General features: G+C 52.7%; 1 protein-coding gene across 1 annotated transcript in view; it reads left to right on the top strand.

The window, feature by feature from the left end:
- Window positions 1–26,721, top strand: part of ADCY1 (adenylate cyclase 1) — a 106,753-nt gene that overhangs the window by 40,608 nt on the left and 39,424 nt on the right. Inside the window, exons 5-11 of the mRNA XM_061414405.1 lie at window positions 4,810–4,937; window positions 13,300–13,458; window positions 16,310–16,451; window positions 18,094–18,249; window positions 24,784–24,978; window positions 25,135–25,232; window positions 26,185–26,269. Coding sequence (XP_061270389.1) covers window positions 4,810–4,937; window positions 13,300–13,458; window positions 16,310–16,451; window positions 18,094–18,249; window positions 24,784–24,978; window positions 25,135–25,232; window positions 26,185–26,269 — 963 coding nt within the window. The remainder of the gene's footprint in view (window positions 1–4,809; window positions 4,938–13,299; window positions 13,459–16,309; window positions 16,452–18,093; window positions 18,250–24,783; window positions 24,979–25,134; window positions 25,233–26,184; window positions 26,270–26,721) is intronic.

Genomic DNA, 26,721 nt, shown 5'->3' with positions numbered 1-26,721 from the left:
TTCCCAGTACTCTTGCCTGGGAAATCCCATGGACAGAGGTGTCTGGGAGGCTACAGTCCACGGGGACACAAAGAGTTGGGCACAACTTATTAACTGACTGACTGAGCCAGCCTCTCTGGGACCCGTTGTTTTCCCACTGATTGCCAGATACTGTGCAAAGTTAGTATGACTCAGCCAGTTGGGTTTTGGATGCAGTCACCTGGGGATCAGGTGCAGTCGCTGGGTTGTTTCCAGCTCTCCGTCCGCACCTCCCTTTCCCCTGGGGGTGCCACCAGGTCCTGGGAGCTTCCTTGCCTTCCTAGAATCCAGGTGCAGCATGGGGTCCACCTGATGGCCTCTGGCCTCTCTGAACTTCCGTTTCAGAGTCACCCTCAGCCCCAGAGAGGTTTGGACATCTTTGGGTTCTGAAATTGCAGTGGGTCTTCCTGATCCCACTGAATTTTCTGCTTCTTCCCAGGCCTGGGGCCAGTGGGGCAGGCTCACAGAGCCTTTGAGCTTGAGGATCTCTGCCGTCCTTTCTGGCAGGGCCAATCAGGTCCAGAGTTGACCTGCGAGCCTGCAGAACATGTCTGGAAACCAAAGCGTGAGACCCTCCTCCCTGGATCCCCCTGCAGCTCCTCTGCTGCTCTGAGGGGGCTCTGTCATGTCCCTGTCACTCCTGTCCCTTCTGAGCCAGCTCCTCCGGCCCTCCCCCTCCCTTTTCTTTCTTGCTTTGGCTGGGAAACAGCTGTTCAGCTGTCACGCTCCTGCTGGGGAACTCCAGGAGCCGGTTTCATTAGTTACAGGGAAGGTGTTGTAATCTAAAACACCCAAAGCAACGGAAAAAACCTTTTTTGTCTCTTAAGTTTGTTAACCAAAGCCGGTACAGTTGAGATAAAAAAAAAACCAAGGCGATGGGTTAGCATTTCACTTCCCTAGTCTGTTCTGGGCTGTGTTGGCTGCCCTGCGGCGGAGCCAGCCTGGAAGGGACCACCTCAGGATGGTCACCAAGAACACGTGTGTCACTGACTGACTGTAATTATCCTCCCAGTCCTGACTGTGTCGACGGGTCCAGCTGAGGATGGCTCTTCTCTAGGAAGCTCTCCCCAGAACACGGTGGACCTGTGAGCCTGTGGCCTGGATGTCACCTGCTAGATGCTCTCGTCCTCCCTTGGAGAGCCCCCACGCTGGGCAGGGAGGGTCACTCCTGAGGCTTGCTGCGGCACCACTTGCCTTCATCTTCATTTACACCTTGTTATTCCAACGCCTCCTGTCCTGAGGGTCAGGCCATCAGAGAGCCTCCCCAGCCCCACAGAGACTCCTCTTTCCGTGGCGGCCACTCTGAGCATCTGTGTCACAGGGGACAATCAGGCTCACATGGTGGCCGTTTGGGGCAGCCCCACCCATGGCCTCTGATTTTCCTTCGAATCTGATGGTACAGCTGCCTCTTCTGACCAGCCTATCGAATTTATGGTCCATTCACTTACACACACACACACGCACACCTGTCCACACCTTCCAGTCTGGGGACAGTTCTGTCAGGGACACACAGAGATAAACCGGAGGCTGGGATCATGGGGCCTGGAGACGGCCAGGAACACGAGCTGGGGGATGCAGGGACGTCCACGGTCACCCACACTCATGCCCCAGGGGGATGCTGATGGATAGGGATGCCTGTCATACCTGAGGTCCCCAGAATCGGGGCTTGGTGACCTTGAGGAATCTTCTGCAGGAGCGGTGCCTAAGTGGAGTAGGTTCTGTCACTTCTGTGGGCTCCTCAGAGGGAGGGGTTTAGCTCCCCAGATGGACAGCTGGGAGGAAGGCTGGACGAGTTTGGGATTCATGAGCTTTCCACTAAGGGTCTCTGTGCCCAGGGAACGGTGGAACCTGGCAGTGGACCTTCGTCTCATCCTGGGCCCTTGGGTCCAGTGAAGGTAGCCTGAATGTGGAGGTGGGGAGGGGATGGGGGAGGGAGCTGTGCCTCAGTGGTCTACACCACGTGTCCTGGCAGTGAAGAGACAGGTGGGGGCGGACATGCTAGAGATTCCGGAACAGAGCCCAGTGCTGCCTGCTGGCTTGGAGAAGGCTGCCTGCCAGAAGCCTGGCCCTTGGCTCCATGATGTGGACATCTGCACCTGGCTGGCCCTGGGCTCCCCGACTCTGTTAGCCGCAGCGTAGTCTGCCCGTGGGACACTGGGAAATCCCTTCTGCAGATGAGGAGGCAGGTGTCTGATGGATGAGTGACTGCCCCTGGTCACTTGAAGGCTGAGTGGCCAGATCCTGGACCTCCCTGAGGCCAGCTCCCTGATCACAGCAGGTACCTTCAGGGTTCAGGCTGAGGCAGACCCAGTCACTGGGCTTTCCCAGAGCCCTCCCAACAGAGGCAGCGTCCCCTCTCCTCCTCATCTTTGACCGAATGTCCCCGTGGGAGGAGTAGGGCACTGAGTCATCTGCACAGAGGACGCCCCCTCCACTGATGCCTGGATCACCGCTCTGGAGAGTATCGGGATGCTGGCCCTGGCCTGTCCCCCACCCCTCTGCCTGGTGGAGAGTGTCCTGCGGCAGTGCATGGGTGGGGAAGGCTGAGAATTCCTATCCCAGGGCGCTGAGAATTCATAGCATTTGAGAAAACCTGCAGGAGGCAACTTGTTTGTAAGAAAATGAAGAGCAGAACTAAATATAATTTATAGAGTGTGTTCTCAGAGTGGGCTCAGTGTAGCTCTGGGCTTCCAGACCATCTGGGGGCTGTGAGATGTGTCTCATCCAAGGACAGTGGTGTGAGGCCCGTCTCCTTCACAGACGTCCTCCAGGAGAGACCATGGAGTGAATGGTGGAACATAGAATCAGCTGGAACAGACAGAACAGAATAGAATCAGAACATGGAACACAGTAAACAGCTGTCTTCTGAAGACAGATGCCGAGACTGGCAAAAGGGAGAACAAAGCCTTGCTTCTCACAGTGGCTGTTTTGGAAAGTGTCATCATTTTTCATAAAATTTGTTACATACTCTTGTTAATACATAATGGATTGGCTACTGTTACTTTATTTATTTATTTTTTTAAATTTTATTTTATTTAACTTTACAATATTGTATTGGTTTTGCCATATATCAACATGAATCTGCCACAGGTATACACGTGTTCCGCATCCTGAACCCTCCTTCCTCCTCCCTCCCCATACCATCCCTCTGGGTCGTCCCAGTGCACCAGCCCCAAGCATCCAGTATCGTGCATGGAACCTGGACTGGCGACTCGTTTCATATATGATATTATACTTATTTCAACACCATTCTCCCAAATCATCCCACCCTCTCCCTCTCCCACAGAGTCCAAAAGACCAAAAAGAAAAACACCAATACAGTATACTAACGCATATGTATGGAATTTAGAAAGATGGTAACAATAACCCTGTATACGAGACAGCAAAAGAGACACTGATGTATAGAACTTTATTTATTTTTAATGGTTTTTGTTTTCTTTATTAAAGTTCTTCAAGGTTAGTGGAAAAACACATAAATAAAATCCATAAATAATCCAACACTCTAACTTGAATCAACAGTTTTACCCTCCCCACGGACGATGCTGTCTTCAGAATTTGTATCATCTGAAGCAGCACTAATCTGTTTCACTTCCTTTTTTCTTCCAACTCTCCCCACTTTGGGGTCCTAGTGAACAGCAACATGTTCCATGGAGGGAGGAGGAAGGGAAGAGGGTCGTGTATTACTTTAGATGCATTAATACATTTTTAAAAAGGCTTTTCAGTCGTAGCTTCTTTTTTTTTTTTTAATTTTATTTTTAAACTTTACATAATTGTATTAGTTTTGCCAAATATCAAAATGAATCCGCCACAGGTATACGTGTGTTCCCCATCCTGAATCCTCCTCCCTCCTCCCTCCCCATACCATCCCTCTAGGTCATCCCAGTGCACTAGCCCCAAGCATCCAGTATTGTGCATCGAACCTGGCAGTCGTAGCTTCTTATGTGGCAATATCCATAGCTCTAACCTACTTACACGAAAACTTGTTGAGGTCCTCAGTTATTTACGGGGTATAAAGGGGTGTTGAAAACAAAATGTCCCAGAAATGCTGTTTTAAGGCTCTCCTTGTATAAAGCTGACAGTCACCATCATTATCATAGCCGGCCCCGATGGGTTGGTGCAGGATGGATGGTAGCAAGCGTCTCCTGTGTCTCTCTGTCCTCAACTGGAGGGCGAGGTGGGGCCAGCATTCTTCCTGTTGTGTAAATGTCTGAGGAGACCTTGTGTGGTATAGGATGCCTTTCTGAGGTGTTCCTGGGAGTGGTGAGGTCGGGGTGCAGACCCTGGCTGGTGATCCTTTGGGGAGAGCTGCTCACATGACCTGTGGACCTCGACTCTGGGTTAAGCTATGGGGCACTCACAGGCGTGTGGCCTGGCCCTTCCTGGGGTGGGCAGGGGTCTAGCATGTTCCAGAAGAGCCATCACATGATGATTTGAGTTGGTGGTCAGACTGTCCCATCCCCTCTTGGGAGAGAGGACCCCTCCCTGGGGAGAGGAGCTGGCTCCCGGGCGTGGGGTGGCCTCCTGACCTTGAAGGGTCTGTGGGTTTGGCCCTGGTGAACTGAAGGGCGGGAACGGTGGAGGGGTGTGGGGCAGTGTGGGGTGCCCCAAAGTGACCCTAGTCCCAGCCATGGGGAATGCCTGCACTCTATAGGTGCCCTGACTGTGGGGGGGGGGGTTTGCCTGGACCCTGGTCTAGGTTGTGCCTCCAGCTCAGCCTCTGGTGGCAGAGGAGCAGGTGCTCTGGTGGCCCCGGGTATATTGCTAACTTACCCTTTGCCCTCTCGTCTGAAGGAGAACCACTGCCGCCGCATCAAGATCCTGGGAGATTGCTACTACTGCGTGTCTGGCCTCACTCAGCCCAAGACTGACCACGCCCACTGCTGTGTGGAGATGGGCCTGGACATGATCGACACCATCACGTGAGTGCCCTGTGCTTACCCCGCCCCACCGTGTGGCCTGCCTTGTCCTGGCCAGTGTGTCCAAGGTGGGTCATCTGTGTCGTGGCTGCAGGGAACCAGTGCTTCTTGGCGAGGTGCTGGGTGAGGCGCCCTGCCTGCACTGCGGAGCTCTGCCTCTGGGAGTCCCTACTGTGTATTTTGTTGGGGCTGCGTCTTTTTGTCCGTGGTGATCCCAGGTGTTGTCAGCTGTGTGTTGTTGCTGTTGTTGTAGCTCAGTCATGTCCAACTCATTATGTCCCCACGAACTGCAGCATGCCAGGCTTCCTTGTCTTTCACTATCTCCCTGAGTGTACTCAGACTCATGTCCATTGAGTTGATGCTGTCCAACCATCTCATCCTCTGTCATCCCCTTCTCCTCCTGCCCTCAATCTTTTCCAGCATCTGGGTCTTTTCCAATGAGTTGGCTCTTCCCATCAGGTGGCCAAAGTATTGGAGTTTCAGCTTCAGCATCAGTCCATCCAGTCAATATTCAGGGTTGATTTCCTTTAGGATTGACTGGTTTGATCTCCTTGCAGTCCAAGGGACTCTCAAGAGTCTTCTCTAACACCACAGTTCAAAAGCATCAATTCTTTGGCATTCAGCCTTCTTTATGGTCCAACTCTCACATCTGTATATGACTACTGGAAAAACTATAGCTTTGACTATATGGCCCTTTGTTGGCAAAATGATGTCTCTGCTTTTTAATACACTTACTTGGTTTGTCATAGTTTTTCTTCCAAGGAACTGTGCGTTAATCTGGTCAAAAGAAAGAACCTTCCTAGCTTAGCTAGATGAGATGCTCAGGGAGTTGATTGTGGGAAAGTGTTAGTCCCTCAGTCGTGTCTGACTCTTTGTGACCCTATGGACTGTAGCCCACCAGGCTTCTCTGTCCATGGAATTCTCTAGGCAAGAATGCTGGAGTGGGTACCCATTCCCTTCTCCAGGGCATCTTCCCCACCCAGGGATTGAACCGAGTCTCCTGCTTTGCAGGTGAATTCTTTACTGTCTGAGTGACCAGGGAAGCCCTGGTTGTGGGAAAGCTTTGGCGCAAATCTGGCTGAATCCCAGTTGAAAAGGAATCGCGTGCGCTAGCCCATGAGGCCAGATATCCAGGCGTCAGGTGTCCTCTGGGGAGAGAGGCTTAGATGGAGCTGGTCTTTCTGGAACACTGGGAGGTTTGCCTGCTGGTTTCTAAGCCACTCTGTCTCCTCACAGTCCTCGTCAGGGCCTGGGATGAGGCGGTACGGGACCTTCTGTCTGGCTAAGGAAGGTGTTGAGCTGGGAGGGTGAGATGGTGGGTGGCGCATAGATTCACATTTCAGCTTCTCAGCAGCATGGAGAGATGGCTTTGGCTCAGTGCATGGGGTTACCAGGGCCTGGTGTGGTCTCACACTTGGGAAAAGAGACTTAATAGCACAAGAGTGGAATGAGACAGGGGTGAACGGCAGGCTTGCTGCACCATCCCTGTGAGGCGGATTGCAGGGTCCACACACTGTGTGTAAAAACAGGGTGCTCAGCATGCTCAGACTGCATGCTTGGTCTGAGCCCACTTCTCGGGAGACAGGACCTGCGTGTTAGCATTGCCTGGGCGAATTGAACCCTCAAGGGCTGCTCTGCCCAGAGAGCCCATGGCAGACCTCAGGTGATTTCAGTATGTAGCCCTTGCTCTGGAAAAAGAAGCTGAACTGGGGGAGAGGCTGGTTGTTGACCGTTGTGCTCTTTGGGGAGGCCACAGGTGCCCCTGTGTGGTGGGCATGGCACCGTGAGTGACCAGGAAGCAGCAGAGGCGGCAGTGCTGAGATGTCCCTGGCTGAGGCCACAGAGAGGTCTACTGCAGGCCTGGGGACCTTTGAGTGGACAGAGGAAGTCCAAAAGCAGGAGGGATGGTTTGCATGGTTATGAAATTCCTAAAGCACCTCCTACAGATCCCGTGTGTGGTGATACGGATACTCAGGATCCGGAATGTTCTTGTCCTCCTGTGGTATGTTGGACCACTGTCGTCAGCTCCCTTTTCAGGCTGATGCTCTGCTGGCGGTGTATCCACCAGGATCATCTCGAAACAGGGCAGTCTATTCTGACCCTTGTGAGCACAGGACCAACTTATGTGGGTCAAGCATTTGATATCGCAGGATAGAGAGGAGTGTAGTAAGAAATTCATAAAAACCGAGGAAGAAATCTCTGCCAGGGTAGGTGAGCAGCCTGACCAGCTCTGACTTGTGTGAGAATGGAGGGGTCGAGGGTCTCCTTGGACGGCAAGTGGGGAATGATATTGTTTTCCGCTTGGTAGAAAGTTCATTTCTATGGGGAAAACAGATGAAAAGATTTTTCATGTTCCGTGTAAAAGACAAAGCAAAAAGTACTGCCTTGAATGTGGAGACACAGGGCTTCCAGGGACAGAGGAGCCTGATGGGCTGCAGTCCATGAGTTCACAAAGAATTGGACATGACTGAGCAACTGAGCAGAGAGGACTCTTACCCTCCCAGGAGAGTGGCAGTGCCTAAGACTGGTGCTCTGAGGGCCCTTGGGCTCCTGCTTTGGGGCATCTGGACCCTGTCTGCTCTCAATAACCAAATCAGATCCTTCTCTCAGACTTGTGGACCTAATTAAGGTGTGCAATACATTCTTTTTTTTTTTTTTCCAATAAAATAGGGAGAATTTATTTTTTTTTAATTTCATTTTATTTTTAAACTTTACAAATTGTATTAGTTTTGCCAAATATCAAAATGAATCTGCCACAGGTATACATGTGTTCCTCATCCTGAACCCTCCTCCCTCCTCTCTCCCCATACCATCCCTCTGGGTCGTCCCAGTGCACTAGCCCCAAGCATCCAGTATCGTGCATCGAACCTGGACTGGCAATTCGTTTCATACATGATATTATACATGTTTCAATGCCATTCTCCCAAATCTTCCCACCCTCTCCCTCTGCAACAGAGTCCATAAGACTGTTCTATACATCAGTGTCTCTTTTGCTGTCTCGTACACAGGGTTATTGTTAGCATCTTTCTAAATTCCATATATATGCGTTAGTATACTGTATTGGTGTTTTTCTTTCTGGCTTACTTCACTCTGTATAATAGGCTCCAGTTTCATCCACCTCATTAGAACTGATTCAAATGTATTCTTTTTAATGGCTGAGTAATACTCCATTGTGTATATGTACCACAGCTTTCTTATCCATTCATCTGCTGATGGACATCTAGGTTGCTTCCATGTCCTGGCTATTATAAACAGTGCTGCGATGAACATTGGGGTATACATGTCTCTTTCCCTTCTGGTTTCCTCAGTGTGTATGCCCAGCAGTGGGATTGCTGGATCATAAGGCAGTTCTATTTCCAGTTTTTTAAGGAATCTCCACACTGTTCTCCATAGTGGCTGTACTAGTTTGCATTCCCACCAACAGTGTAAGAGGGTTCCCTTTTCTCCACACCCTCTCCAGCATTTATTATTTGTAGACTTTTGGATCACAGCCATTCTGACTGGTTGCAATACACTCTTAAAAGAAACACCACAGATTAATTTTGTTGGTGTGATTTTTAATAATAATTTAAAGTTATATATATTGTTGGTTTTGGCCAGATGGCACCTGCCCATGGGAGGAATGGAGGTAGAGTGGGAAGTGCTTTATGTGCCCAGTGAGTGTGATGACTGGCTTGGGTTTGCCCCTGCAGAGCTGTGACCCCGGCCATATTTCCCCATCTGTAAAATGGGAGTGTCGGCTTCATGACATCCAGGGCTCTGAGTGAGGCTGGACTGGCAGAAATCCAGGGCAGTGGAACCCACTCTTGGCCTCTACTTCTGGGCTCTGCGGCCCGATGGTCGGGCTAGACCTTGAAGGTTCCGGGGAGATTTCTCCAGGACTCCTTTTCTCTCTCTCTCTAGGACTCCTGGTGGCATCATGCTGCTTGGACCTATGTCCTTGACCCTAAGTCCTGTGTCCCATCTCCAGGGTACCCAGGCTTGAGCCTGCCCTCCCCTGCCCCCCACCAGAGGGTGTGCTGCCCACGTGAGATCTGTGCCGCCACTCTTTCCCACACCCCAGCACCAGCTTTCCTTCATCAGGCCTTGAATATTATTACGTCAGTCCTGAGGAACTGCTCCTCTGCAGCCGCGTCTGGTACATGAACACTTCCTAGGGTTCAAGCCATCAGTCTCCAGATTCAGGTGTTCCTGAGTGGGTTGGGGCTTCCTGCCCAAGGAAACAGATGGGCCCCCTGTCCCATCCTTAAGCTGGTGCTTCAGTTTCCTCGCATCCCTGATTTTCTCTGCTGTGAAACGAGCTGTTGTGAGAATTAAATGGGATCCCAGGTTAAATGGGCTGGCAGGGAAGATGCTGGATCCCCAGGCACTGCAGACATCAATTCATCAAGTCTCCCCTTCCCAGAAAGGAGTGGCTCAGGGTGAGCCAGCGGGGTGGCTTCTGTCCCTGGGGCTCTGGAGCATCTTGATTCTGTGCACTTGCAGGACAGGGTTTGTCCACCTCACCGGGAGCGCTTCGACCATCACAGGAGTTAGCCAATCACAAGTCAGACCTCCAAACATACAAGTGCCGTTTTGCTAAATTCTTAATCCAAACATGGCTTTGCTTGCAGTCTGGGTATTTTTAGTTCACTATAACAAGTAGAAGTAAATGGCGTGTGCTCTTCTTTCCCCGACCCATCTTTGAACTGGTAAGGGCCAGCTTGCCTGTGCTCAGGTCATGGGTAGACCTGACATACCCAGCTGGAGTGGAGGTCGAATGAGAAGGATGCTCAAGTGGCAAAAGTCATTTCTGATGGTTCTGGAGGCCCCATTCCCCCTCCTCAATTTTCTCAGTTCTTGGTAAATGTTCCTCAGTGAGACAGTTTTTTTTTTTTTTAAATTTTTTTTATACAATTAAAAAATTACAGTATAGTTGTTTACTATTGTGTTAGTTTCAGATGTACAGTGAAGTGATTCAGTTATACATATGTGTATATTCTTTTTCAGGTTCTTTTCCCTTATAGGTTATTACAAGATATTGAGTATGGTTCCCTGTGTTACACAGTAGGTCCTTGTTGGTGATCTAGAGTGAGACAGTTTTTTTTTTTTTTTAATTTATTTATTTGACTGTACCAGGTCTTAGTTGCAGCGTGTGGGATCGAGTTCCCTGACCAGGGATCAAACCCAGGCCTCCTGCATTGGAAGCAAGGCGCCTTAGCCAGTGGACCACCAGGGAAGTCCCTAGAGTGAGACAGTTCTTGAGGAAAGATTTATCTTAAGTGATTGTCCAGTTAACTGCACATCTGTTAGTGCAATTGAGAACCTGCTGGAAGGGATGACAGATGGAGTGAGTTGGTAGGGTGTCCTGGGCTGCCTGGTTGGTTGGAAGCTTGCGAAGGTCCTACATACCAGGGACCCCTGCAGGCCTGCTTGAGGGAGGTGGACGTGGGTCCCAGAAGTCCCCCTGCCCTCCTTCGATTGCTGCAACAGTAGAAATGCCTAAAATGCACAAAAACACCTTTTGCAAGTTTACTTATTTACATTTCCCAAATTGATTTATTTTTGTGAATTAAAAATTAAAAAAAAATTTTAGTTTTCTTATTTCGGTACCTTTAACTGGAGATTGGCAAATGAATGAAAAAAAGTTAAAACTGAAAAAAAATACACATTCAAAATATATTCAGCTAATTAGGTATTAAAGATACTTGGACAGCCAGACTTTCAAGAAACCTTTATTGTAAGTTGGTGACATGCATACTTCTAAGATTCTCAGAGGTGAACACCAGGCTGCCCTGGACCCTGCATAGATGTATCTGATTCTGTGGTCTGGCCTCCTGAATGCAGAGGATGGTGAGCTAGGCTGGAGGGCCAGCCACGAAGGTGGCGTCTTAGCTCACCTTTGGAGCCCCTGGGTGCTATGGTTTTGGGGGACAGGCCCTTGGTGGATGAAGTGACCAGTAATGGGCAGAGCTGCTCCTGGTTAGAGGCCAGATTGAGGGGAAGGTTTGAGTGGAGGCTGCTTGGGCGGGGGGCTGTGGCCAGTGGGGGCGCCTGTAGCCAGGCAGTGGGTAAATGAGCAGTGCATAAGTGGAAGTTAGGGTGAGGGCAGGTGAGGGGGATGCTGACCTGGCAGGTGGGCTGGGTCCAGCAAGCCTGGTTCTTCTTGTGTTATTACTGACAAATGGGACTTCGTCAGTAATGCTGACAAATCCTGGCCTCTGTGGAGCAGAGTGGCGGCAGCTCAGGGCCGAGCAGGTTTGCCATCGTTGTCCCCTCTTGCTGGAGTGCCCCGTGGAGCCTGTTAGTATCTCCACAGCCCATGCAATAGGAGCAGCGGGATGTGGGTGCTGAGGGGCACTAGAGTTGAGTTTGAATGCTTTCAGAGCCTGCGGGGGCTCATTCAGCCCCACGCTGTGTTGCACACAGTGAAACCGAGGCCAGAAGAGGGCAGAGGTCAGTGTGGTCAGTCGCCAGGTCAGATGGGGTTTCCCCAGAGGCCTTCATTTCTCTTAAACCACCTCCCCTGGCCCGTGCTCCCCCCACGCTCTGTCCTCCCTCTACTGTGCCTCGACCACGCCCCCTCATCCTGTCCCTTCCTGGCTGCAGCCTCTAGTCCTTGGTCTGAAGACAGGACACTGGCATTGAAGCAGCTGAGTGTGCAAGAGCTGGGCTGGGGAGGCGGAGCTCTGAGGGCTCGGCCGGTGGGGCCCCCTGGGTGGATAAGTGTTCCCTTCTTTAACACTGCTACTCTTGTTCTGATGATCAATAAATTGTGAATCGTTAGTAGGGGCATCATTTATCAATAACCTGCTATAAAGAGATGATGGGTTTCAGAGTCTTTGGGGATTTTTAGCCATTTCCATCTGGCATTCCTGTTGGTGGCCAGCTCTGTCTTCCTTTCTGCACAGAACTGGCTCCTTTCGCTGTCAGAGGCCTGGTGAGCCAAAGCTTTGGGACCTTCCTTCTTTTTCACTCTCCTTGTGATGTTGTGGACTTAAGTTGTGTCCTGGTCACATTCATTTTGTTCCAGATGAAGATTCCCAGTCTCTTTATTCCAACATCACTCAAAGCTCCTCATTCTTTAATTTTTTTTTTTTTTTAAGTCCTTCAGGGTTTTTCTTTGGAGAACAGTGAGCTGGCAGTTCTCAGGAGCTGTGGGTGGGTGAGGGGAACGGAACTGTCCTCATCACGGGCCCGCTGTGTCCCCCAGTGTGGCTCGGCCTCCCTCCCTTCTTGCTCTGGAACTTCTAACACACCTGCTGTGCAGGGCCACCTTTGCACCCACCCAGGGTGGAGGGGCCAGGGGAGCCGTGACTGACCCCCTGCCCACCCTCACGCTTCCTTGCAGTTCTGTCACTTGGAGCACTCCAAGCAGGCTTGATACTGCTTCCTCAACAATATGCTCTAAGACTGTTCTGCCTTTTGGGGAAAAGTGGAAAAAAAAAAAAAAGAAACGTGGCATCAGAGGGTCTCCCCGTGGCAGCGCTGCGTCTGCTGTGCTCTGACTTGTGATCACAGCCCATCATGTACCTCCCGCATCTCACTCCACTGTGGGCCTGGAGAGGCCCTGCAGGCATCTTCATGGCCCACAGGGGATTTCTGAGCCCTGCCCACCTACAGGTTGCCTTGATTTCTCTTTCCAAGAGCTTTAAAAACCATCTCCCGTTTCCTTGCCCAAATGCCTCCTCTGACACTGCCCTCACTTCCAAGGGTGGTCTCTTCTGGGGGCCTCAGGGCTTCAAGCCACCCTCTGCTGGAAGCTAGAGCCCAGGGACATGAGCGGCTGGGCGGGTGGAGCGCACACTGGCCCTGCAGTCTGACTTCAGCATCTACCCGTTGCGTCTTGTTTTCTCCCGTGAGTTGACTGTGGCACAATTTACGTCCCACAAAGTCCGCCTGTTGTTCGGACGGGTTTGCAGAGTCCTGGGCCTCCCCACAGGATTAGCCTGCCTTCTCAGTCAGGGAACTTGGGGTCAAACCTTGACCATTCCTGGGGCTCCCGGGACCACGTCAGATGTTCCCCATGGCTCTTACGCTGGCCCCCGGGTAGGCAGCAGGCATGAGCACCCCTGATCAGGTTGGTGGTACACAGAGCAGGATCAGGGTCCTGGGACTGGGACCTTGGGCTTGTTTCCCTTCTGTGGCTGCCCTGGGTAAGGAGCGGGGAGGGGAGGTGCGGTGCCTCGTGAGCTGAGCAGTGGCCCTGGAGTTTGGGGGAGCCAGCCTGGAGGGACCCTGCCCACCAGAGGCCACAGCTCAGGGGTCAGGCTAATTAGGTCAGGAGACCACCGTCTCATCCAGGCTCCTGCTGTCCTGTGCTCATGGCACTATGGGAGCAGACTGCAGGGTCCCAGCTTCCGCCCTGTGTCTATGTTTGTTGCAGGTCCGTGGCTGAGGCCACTGAGGTGGACTTGAACATGCGTGTGGGGCTGCACACCGGCAGGGTCCTCTGCGGGGTCCTGGGCCTGCGTAAGTGGCAGTATGATGTGTGGTCCAACGACGTGACCCTGGCCAACGTCATGGAGGCCGCCGGCCTGCCTGGGTAAGTCCGGGATCCTGAGGGCAGGGGTAGGGGATAGTACATGGCCCTTCTGCTTGGAGGGCCTGGAAGCCTGGCCATCCTAGCCCCCATCGACAATTGGAGGGGCGTGTGCTGGGCTGACTGAGACTCCTGGGCTTCACGGAGAGCAGGCAAGCTGACAGGAGGCGGTGGTGACTGAAAGCCCCGTGTCTGCCTGGCTGGGAGCTGTCCAGAGTGCTGACTGCTGCTTCTCACTTCACTTTCTTTCTCAGACTTACACAGCGGAAAGCATTGTGGTTTAGCGCCCCACTAGGGAAATTAACAGATTTTCTTCTAGAATGAGGATGTGTTTCTTATTGGTCCGTGCACTTCTAATGCCTCCTAATTACAGTTGCCTGCCTTTGTCTCATTTTATTCAAACCATTCCACAGAGCCAAGGCATTGTATTGCTGTAAAAACATTAATCTGAGAGCTGAGCGGGTGCTCCCCTCCTTCCATGAGCGGTGGGCAGCAGGGGGATGATGTGATTGCAGGAAGGGGGCTCTGAGGGACACTCATCTCTCAGTCACACCCTCCTGCTTTCCTCCCCTTAAGGGGTTCGTGGGCTGTGCTCGCACCTGCTACCGGGCCCAGCTGTGGTTCCCAGGGGCTAGAGCTGAGTGTTAGACACTTGCACATGTGTGTCTGCTTTTGCACACTTCCTCCGAACTTCAGGGCAAAGCTCTGTGCCCTCTTCTGTGGCCCCTCTGGCCCTGGCTGCCTGTCCTCTGCCTGCCCCCAGGCATCCTGTTCTCACCCTAGAGGCCTGCTGTCCTCTGGGCCACATCTTTCCTCCTCCCTCCTGGCCTGACCTCAGTGGGGAGTGTAGAAACAGGGGTCCCCTTTCTGTGTGTTGAGGCCCTGAGCGTGGCTGAGGGCCAGGTGGTATCCAAGGCTGCTCAGCGCGCTCTGGAGAGTGGCTTTGAAATCAGGAAAGGGAGGCTTATGGTTCTTGAGGAAGTAGCGAGCCTGGAGATTAGAATCCAACAGCAGAAAAAGAGAAAATCTTCCTCAAAGCCTCACTGCATCTGTCCCAGGAATGGCCACAGCATTTCTGCATGCTCAGTTGCTTCAATTGTGTCTGACTCTTTTTGACTCCATGGACTGTAGCCCTCCAGGCTCCTCTGTTCATGAGATTCTCCGGGCAAGAATACTGGAGTGGGTTGCCACGCCCTTCTCCAGGGGATCTTTCCAACCCAGGGATCAAACCCACGTCTCTTATGTCTCCTGCATTGGCAGGTGGGTTCTGTACCAATAGTGCCACCTGGGAAGCCTAGGGCATTTCTAAGTGAGCTCAAAAACCCTGGCATTGTTGTCTTCAACCAGGCTGCCTTTGAGCATCCCCCGGGGGGACCCTGGAAGGCACTGACTCCTCCCTCCCGCACTCTGTCCTTCAGTGCTCCCCCCATTCTGTTCTCTGCCCTTCAGAGCAGGGTCTCAGGGGGTCACTGTAAACACCTTCTCACTGTGTCTGCCCCCTCCCTCTCTGGCAGCTGTGCTCACAGCTGCTTGTCTGGCACAAAGTCCAGACCATCAGCCAGCAAGGAGGTGATAGGAGCTGCCCACCTCCATCCTCCCCTGCCTGCTGAGATCCCACGGGTCCTACCTGCTCTGCAGCTCCAGGTTTAGGACAAGCACAGGGACTTCCCACCGTTAGGGAGCTCTTCACAGGCCCCCCTCACCTGGCCAGGGCCTCTTTCAAGTTGGGGCTGACCTGTAGCTCTGCTCCCCTGACTCCATCTACCAGACCCCCAGGAGGGGCCTCATCCCCCGTGCCCGCTCTCTACTTGGCTTCCTTCTTTCCTCTTCTTCTCCACCCCACCTTTCGGAGACACTCCTCTCCCTGCCCCCCACCAAAGAAGAACCACCAGCCAGGAGCATGGTGATTACAGAGCGCCTGACGGGTACAGCGCTGTTCCTGGAGGGGAGTGTCGGCAGCAAAGACAGAGGCCCTGGCCCCAGTGGGGTTCACATACTTGGGGGCCACAGGGAGCACTCTGGGGAGTGCACAAGAGGGGAGCATGACACAGGGCTGGGGGGCCCTTTTTCATCAGTCAGACTGGGTCTTCCCAGGCACCGAGGTCAGTTAGGGACTCACAGGCCCTCGGGGGCACTGAAACTCTGGAACTCCACACTGAGCACAAGGAGGAGGGAGAGTGAGAGTCCCTGAGAGAAGGGGAGCCAAGAGGCAGAAAGAGGAGCAGGGGAGGGGCAGGGTGGTGAGAAGGAATGCAGGGAATGCAGGCGTCAGGAGGAGGGCCTGGGGAGGAGGAGAGCCCTCAGCTGTGTTCAGTGCTGCACAATGAGGACCAGACATCAGATCAGCTGTGTGTGGCCAGAAGTGGCCTCAGCAGAGGGTTCCGTGCACTGCGGGGTTGGGGGTACAGAGGAGGCAGAGCATTGCCATTCCCCCTGCAGGGCCTGACACTGGGCTGAGTCCTCCCGCCCTGGGGATTTTGGGGACAGACCACGGCCTGGGGAGAGGCCTCCTTCTCCGTCACTTTGCCGCCCTCTGCATCCTTCGTCATCCCTTCTGCATCCTGACACTTGCTTCCCTCCTCCCCTTCAATTCCCCTCTGGCCCCTTTTCCCCTCTGCCTGCAGCTCTCTCTGCTCTCAACCCTTCTTTGCACATGTTCCCCTCCCTCTGGGTCCCCCTAATGCTCCTCCCCACCTTCCAGCCCTCTGTGCTTGTGCCCCAGGGAACCTAAGTGGTCCTTCCAGAGCTTGCCCGTGGGGAGGGGACATCCCTGCCAGGACCCTGCAGAGTGTCAGCCCTGTGGGGGAGGCCCCGCTTTGACTCTGAGCAGGGATGTCCACGCCCTTTTCCACAGGAAGGTTCACATCACAAAGACCACCCTGGCGTGCCTGAACGGTGACTATGAGGTGGAGCCGGGACACGGACACGAGAGGAACAGTTTTCTGAAAACTCATAACATTGAGACCTTTTTTATTGTGCCCTCGCATCGGCGAAAGGTAGGCTTCAGAGCGCCTCCTGTGCAGAGCCTTCATTCTCCTCAGATCGCTGCTTCTCAGGCCCTGAGCTCTGCGGACTCGAGGGTGTTCCCACTGACCTTGTGTGCTGGGCCTGGCCTGCTGCACGTGTGGGGAGGGCTGAGGGGGAGGGGCGGGGAGGGAAGTTGGAGTTGGGGCCCTGGGGTCCTTAAGGGCTGGGCCATCTGAGTCCTCCCGCACCTCCCTGGGCCTTTGCTGTCTCTCCTGCAAATTAGGTTTGAGAACCTTCTGCAGGAAGTCAGTGATGGATTGTATTGTGGATCAAGGGGTGCTGTGCACAAAGGAAGGTTTGTGACCATCCCGTGTGGGCACTAAAGGCCACTCCACCCTGGGGAAGTGATCTGGACATGGTCAAGGGTGACTGAGCCACTTCCAGGCTCAGGCGAGGGCGCAGGGCTCAGGCGAGGGCACAGGGCTCAGGCGAGGGTGCAGGGCTCAGGCGAGTGTGCAGGGCTCTGGCAAGGGCGCAGGGCTCAGGTGAGGGCGCAGGGCTCAGGTGAGGGTGCAGGGCTCAGGCGAGCGTGCAGGGTTCTGGCGAGGGTGCAGGGCTCAGGCGAGGGTGCAGGGCTCAGGCGAGGGCGCAGGGCTTATGCGAGGGTGCAGGGCTCAGGCGAGAGTGCAGGGCTTATGCGAGGGCGCAGGGCTCAGGCGAGAGTGCAGGGCTCTGGCGAGGGTGCAGGGCTTATGCAAGGGTGCAGGGCTCAGGTGAGGGTGCAGGGCTAAGGTGAGGGGCGCTGGACACAAGAGGCTGTGGTACTCCTTCTGGACACAAGCAGGTCAGATGTGAGGGAGAGCTTTGGGTTTCGCTGTTCTGGTGCTTCCCTGGTCTAGCCCTCTCCAGGCTGGGATGCAACGCACCCATGTGGCATGGGGACCTTGGATGGTGTAGCACTGGCAAGGCGAGAGAAGTGGGGCTCAGGGAAGGACAGGTAGGGTGAGGTGAGCTGATTCCTGGAGAAGGCGAGTGAGTGTGCATGAGAAGGGCAGGTGTGAGGTGGACTGGAGGAGGGCCGGGTGAGAGGTTTGGTTGGCCAGCTCGGGTGAGCCTGGGAACAGAGGAGCAGAGGACGGGGCCCAAGGAGGGAGGCCTGGGAGCGGCTGCTTGGATGCAGGAGGTTCTGAGCTGTAGCAGGGAGCCTTGGGGCCCCACGTGGATGCCGCCCTGTCATGCAGAATTAAACTACAGCATCAGTCAGGGCTGTGCTTTGAGGATGAGCAGGATGATGTGGTTTGTACAATGAGCAGCCCCTTTGGAGAAATTTGGGGTGAAAAAGGGAGAGAAAAAGGCAAAAGGCAGAAGGGGAGGTCTACAGGAGTGACCCTGGTGGGCCGGTGGGTGACACTCACCAGCGTGGTGCAGACCTAGCTGGGTGATGTCCACACATCCACCCCGGGATTCAGGCATTGCTCTGGTTTCAGAGGCATTGGGTAGAGTTGAGAGCTGCATGTTTGGGGACTGGGTTGTGGTTCTGTTCCCTGGCGAGCAGCAGGCCTTGAGCTAGCTGCCTGTGACCCCTCTGCCCCATCACATTTGCGCTCCCTGCCCGAGAGGCAGGCTGTGCCTGTTACTCACAGCATATCTCTGTGCTGCATGTCTGCACAGATATTTCCAGGGCTGATTCTCTCAGACATAAAACCGGCCAAGAGGATGAAGTTCAAGACCGTGTGCTACCTGCTGGTGCAGCTCATGCACTGCCGGAAGATGTTCAAGGCCGAGATCCCTTTCTCCAACGTCATGACCTGTGAGGACGACGACAAGGTAGGCTGGCCCTGCTCCCGCGTGCCGGCCCTGCCGAATCCCCACCTGTCTGTCCTCCTAGTGCAGTCCTGCCGTGGTCAGCTCCATCAGCCCCGCCCCTCATGTTTCATAGTCTTGTAAATGCTCTTTGGAGCTAGGCTGCTTTGCTTTCCTGCAGAAACCTTTTTATTATCTTGTATTTTTTTTCCCCCACAAGTTGACATTCCATGGATTTATCGGTGAATTCGAGCTCAGATCCCCCAGATGTTTAAATCTGTCCTCTGGATATTCACACGTCAGATGTTGTATTGTTGCTTCTGGGGACTCCTTCCCCCTCTGTCTGCACCCCAAGAGCCTCAGCGTGGTGTCACCACAACACTGTCCTTCACCTCCGTGGGGAGCATCTCTGACCATCTGCTCCCTCCCTCTCTGGCTCTCATATCAGAGACTCCCCTTCCTCGGTTAAGTCCCTCTAGTTGATGGTACACGGCCTCCAGACTTGACAGAGGTTCCTTTTGGAGGTGTTCCTGCAGGGCAGCCTGGGTGCAGGACTTTCCATTTTTCTTCCTGGGTTGGTTTCTTCTTGAGTCACCTTCCGATCATCTTTAGTCTTCTGCTGGAGTTGGCTGGGGCCTGGGGTGAAAGCATGGAGCTGAATGGGGAGGCACCACTGTGGCTAGGGGTGGTCCTCGGTGTCTGCCTCAACTACGCGGCCCTTGTATCCGTAACCCCCATGATCCCTTCCCCTGTAGGGAAGACCCTGGTCCTCTGGGAGCCTGGGGTGAAGCCTTGTGCTCCATCACTTCATCAGTAGCTCTGAGCATACTCTTCCCAAGTCCTCTTGTCATTGGCCCTCCAGCCCCTGTCCTGCACCAACGGCTGCACCTTCTGAATATTCTCACTTTCATCATCGTCTGTGTTCTTGAATCTGTCAGTGACTGATTGCCTGTTTCCTGAGATTGCATTGCTGCCTTCTGCACTCTGGTTTTCTCTGCCTTGTGGGTTTTATGCCTTTAAAAGGAATCCCTTCACCACAGTTTCAATGGCTTTTTAGGAAGAAGCAAAATCCTGCTGACTCTCACTTGTGGTGCCTTATTCTAGAGGGAGTTTTTGTGGTTTGATTACGGGCTTCTATTTGGGAAGACTTTATCTGGAAACGCAGTAAGAGCTCTGTTGATGGAGAATTCTCCCAAGGAAATTGGTCTTTCCTCTGCCTGCCACGAGGGAGTCTTTAAACTAAATGCCCGACCTGTGGTTTCTAGATGTCCCAGGAGGCAGGCGCATGCGTGCACATGCCTTTGGTGGAGAGTCAGGTCTAAGACAGGCCAGCGTCTTCACTGACCCCACTGCTTAGTCTCTCCTGGTCATGGAGCCTCTCAGGGTCTGGGGTTCAGCCAGATGTCTGTGACTTCACTGCCCATCTTGCTTGGGCCCTGGGTTTTCTGTGAGTCCCGTGAGAGCATGATGGCACCATTCCCTGGCCTGAATTCCTATTGTCCTATTGTTTCTGGCCTCTGGTCATTTCCCTTACTTTTTTGTCAGTTCAGTTGTTCATTTCACAGTATGAGTGGGTTGATATATTTACCCAGAACATGTAACAGGAGCACTCTCAGGCTTTCCTGTTTGCCAGCTTGCCAGAGTAGAAATACTGACTTAATTGCTGTCTTCTTCCTGCAGCGCCCCCACCCCCTCAACCCCCTTGACTCAACTTAACCCTCCAGAGATGGGACTGGGGGAGGGGAGTGAGGTGTACAATTTAAATACATGTCCAAAACTCAGTGTCAGGATAAATTTCCTACATGCGTGCTCAGTTGTGTCCAGCTGTTTGCAATCCCATGGACTGTAGCCCGCCAGGCTCCTCTGTCCATGGGATTCTCCAGGCAAGAATAGAGGTTGATTTCCCACTCAGCTCCATGCTTTCACCCCAGGCCCCACCCAACTCCAGCAGAAGACTAAAGACGGTCGGAAGGTGAATCTGACCACCCAAGAAGAAAAATGGAAAATCCTGCACCCAGATTGTCCTGCAGGAACACCTCCAAAAGGAACCTCTTTCAAGTCTGGAGGCCGTGTGCCATCAACTAGAGGGACTTAACCAAGGAACGGGGGCTCCTGATCTCCAGGAGCGGGTTGTCATTTCCTCCTCCAGGAGATCTTCCTGACCCAGGGACTGAACTTGGGTCTCCCTTATCTCCTGCACTGCAGGTGGAGTCTTTACTGCTGAGCCATCTGGGAAGCATCAGGATAAATAATAGTGCAGTATTTTTAAAAAATCAAGTGTAATCCAAAAGAACCCACAATGAACAAAAAATCAAATTTTAGATGAAGCCAGGGCAGTGCAGAGTCATTGACCTGGAGCCTGAGGCAAGGGCTGGTGTCCCCAGGACTCTTCAGAGAAGTTGGGGTGGGGAGAGGGGAGAGAGTGAATCATTCCTGTTGGGTTGCCTGGGAGGGTGGGGTTCATAAGACTGAGGAGCTGAAGCTTTTCCTGGGCAGAGCCTGCTGACCTGTGAAAGGAGCCTGTGACCTTTGGATTCAGACTGTGTCTGATGAGCCCACACAGTTAGCGTCAGTCTCTCGTTCTCAGGGACTGAGCAGCCCCTCAGTGTCCCCGCTCGGACCTGAGAGTGCCAGCAGCAGACCCTACCCAGACCACGGCTCCTTAGTTGAGGAGGAATCACATGCTGGGCTCGCTGGCCACCTTCTCTGGCTGGTGTCTGCAGCCCATCCTCCTGGCCCCATGGCCCAGGAACCCAGGGAGCCCTGCAGCTCCACCCTTCCCATCCCTGCTCTGGGGAGACCAGCCGTGCTCAGGGCCCCTTCTCTCCTTCCTTTCACACCAGAGTTCAGATTCCTGGATTCTTCCCCAAGCCTGTCACTTCCATGGCTCTGTGGTCCTTCTGTCTCCCCTGGGAGCATGAGGGGTGGTATCCCAGGTTTCATCCTCAGCCCCTCTGTCCCCACAGTCTCCCATGGGTCTCCCCTGGGGGTTCAGGGTCCTTAGACCCCCGCTCCAACATTCCCGACATCTCTGGTGCTTGGGACACCTCCGCTGCTGCCTGGCTGGCCCCAGACTGAGGATCCCACAGCCCAGTCCTGTGCTCTGCTCTCAGACGCCCTCTTGCATCCAGCCTTCTTCTCCCTCCATCTCGCTGTCTCCTCCAGACTCTGATCCCTCGCCCCCAGCACACCCAATTCTCACCTCTTTTCCCCCTGGACAGCCTCTGTGGGCCCAGGCAGCTCCCCTGCTGGGGAGGCAGAGAGATAGCGCAGCCCCCATGGGCAGGTGCCAGGGGCTGGGGGCCCAGCTGGGAGCCCGGACTTCTGCTGCTCTGCTCTGTGCCCTTCATCACTTTTGCCCTGTGATAGTGGAAACGAGTCCAGGAGGTGGAGGGCGCAGTGTCGGCACTGTGGGAGGGCGTCAGTGGGCGAAGACAGGGCAGTGACAGGCAGGTGGCCCGGGCTGGGGAGTCCATGGTGGTCTTGAAAGGATGGAGTGGAGAGGCCGTGCATGGGCAGGGCTGGCCACCAGTGGGGGTATTTGGGAAGGATGACGTGAGTGACCCGTCCAATGACCTCGAGCAGAGCAGCCCCTTCTCTGGGGCTATTTTCCCCACCGGGTCCCAAGTCCTACATCTGCTTTAGGATGAGGTTGCCTCATCTTTTCTGTTGCTGTCTTCTGTTCACTTTATCTGCACCTCCAGGCCTGACAGCCTGATGGAGGTGTTCTTGCAGATGGAGCTGGGAAGGCTGGCGGGATTAGGACAGTGGGGTCCACCACTGTCTGTGCCTTTGTGCTGCATTTGTGAGAAACTGTGTCCCAGGGTCTGGGGAGTGTGGCTCAGGTGTATGTGGTCAGCCTCAGAACACAGCCTGTCTTGGGTTCCCCTGTTCCTGGCCTCTCCTGGATCAGAAGTGTGGGAGCCCAGGGTAGGTCGGCCACTAGGTGGCGATACCATGCAGGTGCCTGCAGGGCGGCCTGGGCTTCCAGGCTTGGTTTTAGAGCTCCTGAACAGCCCAGTTGCACCCCAGTTTCGGACCACGCCCAAGGGGCTGCTCTCCTTAATACACAGAGACAAGCACCTGCAGTAAAACCCGACCCCCATGTGCTTACACTTGTTCTATTTCTTCCTTCAGTATTCCCGATTATAAAAGAACTCTATTGTGGAAAATATAGAAAAATACAAAAATTCACAAAGAAGAAAATGAAAACCATTCATCTATAATCTGACCACCCACAGCCAACCTATTATTAATATTTTGGTTCTTCTAGCTTCTTAGATGTGTCTATATTTACACATCTTAAAAAATAAAATTGATGGGATGATATACAGCGTTTGCTGCTTTCTTTCACTTGCCAGTGTATCATAAGCATTCCCTTATATTGTTGACTGTTCCTCAAAAATAGGATTCTTAAGTCATTGAGTAAATCTCCAGCCTAAGGAGAGAGCATTTACTTACTCCACTTCTGTTGATATTTAGGTCATTTCCGCTTTTTGTGTGTGTTTTCTTTTAATCAAAGTAAGTAATTCACAGCCTTTTTGCTCACGAATGTGCATTTACATTTCTGATCACTTGTAGGATGAATTTCTCTGCCTCAAGTGTCTGTTTGAGACTGGGTGTGTAGCTGATTAGAGGTGGTGGTGCCAGTGTCACCCATGGCAGCAGGTGGGAGACGTGTCTCCCCAGCCCCGGCCAGTGTGGCGAGATGCTCTCCCTAAAACTGCCAGTACATTTGTCCCTTCTGGAATGTACACCAGGAGCCTCCCAAATTCTCGCTCCCTTTTAATTTTAATTTATTTATTTTATTGGAGTATAGTTGCTACATGGTGTTGTGTTAGTTGCTGCTGTATGACGGGGTGAATCAGATACACGTGTACAAACATGCCCTCCCCCTGAACCGCCCTGCCACCTCTCTAGGCCGTCCCAGCGCTGACCTGAGCTTCCCGTGTTTTACAGTGGCTTCCTCTAGCTATCTGCGTCACGCATGGTCGTGTGTTTATGTCAGTGCTGTTCTTTTTATTTGTCTGACCCTCTCCTTCCCTCCCATGTCCACGTGTCCATTCTCATGTCTGCATCTCTCTTCCTGCCTTGAAAACAGGCTCATCTGTACCATCTTTCTAGGTTCCACGCTGCTGCTGCTGCGGCTAAGTCGCTTCAGTAGTGTCCGACTCTGTGCGACCCCATAGACGGCAGCCCACCAGGCTCCCCCGTACATATGTGTTAATACATGACATTTGTTTTTCTCTTTCTGACTTACTTCACTCTATGTAACAGGCTTTAGGTTTATCCACCTAGTTGTAGGCATCCTGTAGATGTTCTTCATCAAGTTGGGGAAGTTCCCCACCGTTCCTTGATTTGTGATGATTTTTATCATGAGTGGGTATTGAATTTTGTCAAAAGATTTTTTAGTTGATGTGACCGTGGGTTTTTCCATGTGGTGGCTAATATGGTGTTAATATGATAGCTTGTGTGGAGTGTTCAAATATTTAAACCTTACGTATCTAGAAAAGTTCATGGTATAGACTTCTATTTATATATTGCTGAATCCTATTTGTTAATGTTTTGCTAAGGATTTTTGCATCAATATTCATGAGGGACGTGCCCTCAAAAGTAGTTTTCTTTAATACTCTCTTAGTCCGGTTTTGGTATCAGGATAATACTTTATAAAGTGAGTTGGGAAGTGTTGACTCTTATTTTCTGAAAGAGACTCTATAAAATTGATGTTAATTCTCATTCAAATATTTGATAGAATTCACAATGAAACCGTCTCAGCCTGAAGATTACTTTTTTATGAATTTTTAAATTATGAATTAAATTTATTTAGCCATTATAGAGCTTTTCTATTTATTATCTTTCCTGTTGGGTGAGTTGTGGTAGTTTGTATGGTTTAAGAAGTGGGTGATTGATCTAAGTTGTCAAATTTATTTATAATTAAAAATTATTTTTTTTCTTAAATTTTTTTGGCTGTACGTGGCATATTGGGGTTCCCCAACCTGGGGTTGAGCTTGTGCCCCCTGAAGTGGAAGCACAGAGTCTTAAACACTGGACCATCAGAGAAGTCACTGAGTTGTCAAATTTATATGTGAACTATTGTTCATAATATTTCCTTATTATCCTCTTGATGTCTGCAGTGTCTGTAGTAAATTTGCTTCTTTCCTGAATTTGTTTATGTATTTCTCTCTTTTTCTTTGTCGTGCTTGCTAGAGATCTGTTGATTTTATTGATATTTTCAAAGAACAGGTTTCATTGCTCTGTGCTCTGTGTCCACTGCACACGAGTGGGGTCCCATAACCCTCCATGTGGTGCCGCTATACAACTGCCACGTGACCCCACTTACAAACACAGAAAGCCAACCCAAGGATGTGATAACTCACCTGGGGTCTCCTCACTAGCAGGTGGAGGAGCCAAGAATGCATCTCAGATCCCCAAACCCGCCCCTGCCCCAGACTCTGCCAGATCCTCGGCAAGGACCCAGGAGGATGGGGCGTAAGAGCTCTTTTCTTTGCTCAGTAGAGACTCTGACCATATCCCTGCCTTTCTTTCTGTAATGGTCAGCGGAGGGCACTGAGAACAGCCTCGGAAAAACTCAGAAACCGCTCGTCTTTCTCTACAAACGTTGTCCAAACCACCCCCGGCACACGTGTCAACAGGTACATCGGCCGCCTCCTGGAAGCCCGCCAGATGGAGCTGGAGATGGCAGACCTGAACTTCTTCACCCTGAAGTACAAGCAAGCTGAGCGAGAGCGAAAGGTGGGTGCCGGGGGGCTCAGGGTGGCCGGGAGTCAGAGGCCCCGGGGCGTCCTGGGGATGTGGGTGCAGCTCTTGCTCACTGTGGTGGTCCTAGGCGTCCTTGGCGCCCTTTCTCCTGGAAGCTGGCGGCTGATGGTCTATTTCTGTGTCTTCTAGTACCACCAGCTTCAGGACGAGTATTTCACCAGCGCCGTGGTTCTGGCTCTCATTCTGGCCGCCTTGTTCGGCCTTGTCTACCTTCTAATAATCCCACAGTAAGTGCCATTCTGGGTCCGTCAGTCATAGGAGGTTGCCAGGAATCCCTTTCTTTTCAAGTTCAGGTTTGATTCCTGTGGTCACTCTCCCACGGTGCCCTGGCTTTTGGAGACCGCCTGAGCCACACGCCAGTTCTCCATTACCTGGAGGACCTAGCTAAGCATGCCTGATGGCAAATGCATGGGACTGCTCACTCTCGGTTGTTAATTTTAAATGTGCTCAGTCCTCAGACACCACGTATTTTCAGTGTACTCTGTCCACAGCACACGCACTGTTGACTTCGTGGCGCTGACTGCAGGAGATAACACAGGACCGCCAGTGGGGCACCCTGGCTTCTGGGTGCTTGTCATTTTCAGAAACATTCAAATGAGGACAAGTAGCCTCTGGAAAGGAACAAAAACATAAGATTTTAATAACACTGAATCATCCTAAATCAAAGTGAGTGACAGTGCTGGTTTCTTGGCAGGAAAGACCCCGCTTTTCTTCTAGATGTACCACTTTCTTCATAAACCTCCCAAGTGGAGCAATTCAACTGTGAGTTTCCAGAAGACACTGGAAGCCAGCCCCACTCCAAGACCCTGTGGACACACAGTGGCCACCTGGATGGCCTACTAGGAGATTCAGCTTTCTTAATAAAACTCTTCTCAGATGAAGCCAGGAAGAGGGCAGTGCTCAGCAGCCAAGTCTGTGCAACCCTAGCCCTTCCTGCATGTGGAGGGCATCTCTCGAGCATTCCTAGGACTAGAGAGACCCTGGAGCGGGGGCACTTAGAAGTTGGAGTGGACACAGGAAGAGCCTGTCTCCTAGAAGAGGACTGGCATGGGCTAGTCCCCAGAGACCACTGTGTCTTCCTGGGGGCTGGGACCTGCTGGGGGAGGGGAGGAAAGATGGCATCTCTCAGGAGCCTGTCGCCTGCCCCGACCTGCAGTGACTGTATGTCTTCTGTTGTAGGAGTGTGGCTGTCCTGCTCCTGCTGGTGTTCTGCATCTGCTTCCTGGTGGCCTGTGTCCTGTACCTACACATCACCCGGGTCCAGGTACATGTGCGTGTGTGCTCCGTACCTGCATGTTATCTGGTCCAGGTACGAGTCTGTGTGTGCCTTGTACCTACATGTCACCCGGGTCCAGGTACATGTGTGTGTGTGCTCTGTACCTGCATGTTATCTGGTCCAGGTACGAGTCCGTGTGTGTCTTGTACCTACGCATCACCTGGACAGGTAAGTGATGGCCTCTGGCTGCCCTCTTGGCAGGACAGGTCGGGGCAGTGGAGGCAGTTTGTCCCCTCGCCTCCCTGGCAGATGAAGAGTTGTCTGTGTGGCAGGAACGTATCAGCCTGTCGCGTGCCGGTGCTGTCATGGAGTTTCAGCGGTGTGCCCCGTGGACACAAGGGTGGTGGTTGACAGTGATGGAGCGAATGAACGCGTGGTGTGACACTGTTCCGTGCTGGTGGAGAGTCCTGCGGCTTGTCGTGTGTTCATGTCCTTGACTG

The sequence above is a fragment of the Bos javanicus genome, chromosome 4 (assembly GCF_032452875.1).
Source record: "Bos javanicus breed banteng chromosome 4, ARS-OSU_banteng_1.0, whole genome shotgun sequence".
NCBI lineage: Eukaryota > Metazoa > Chordata > Mammalia > Artiodactyla > Bovidae > Bos > Bos javanicus.
Note: the sequence above shows the minus strand (reverse complement) of the source record. Positions and strands in the feature narration are given on the sequence as shown.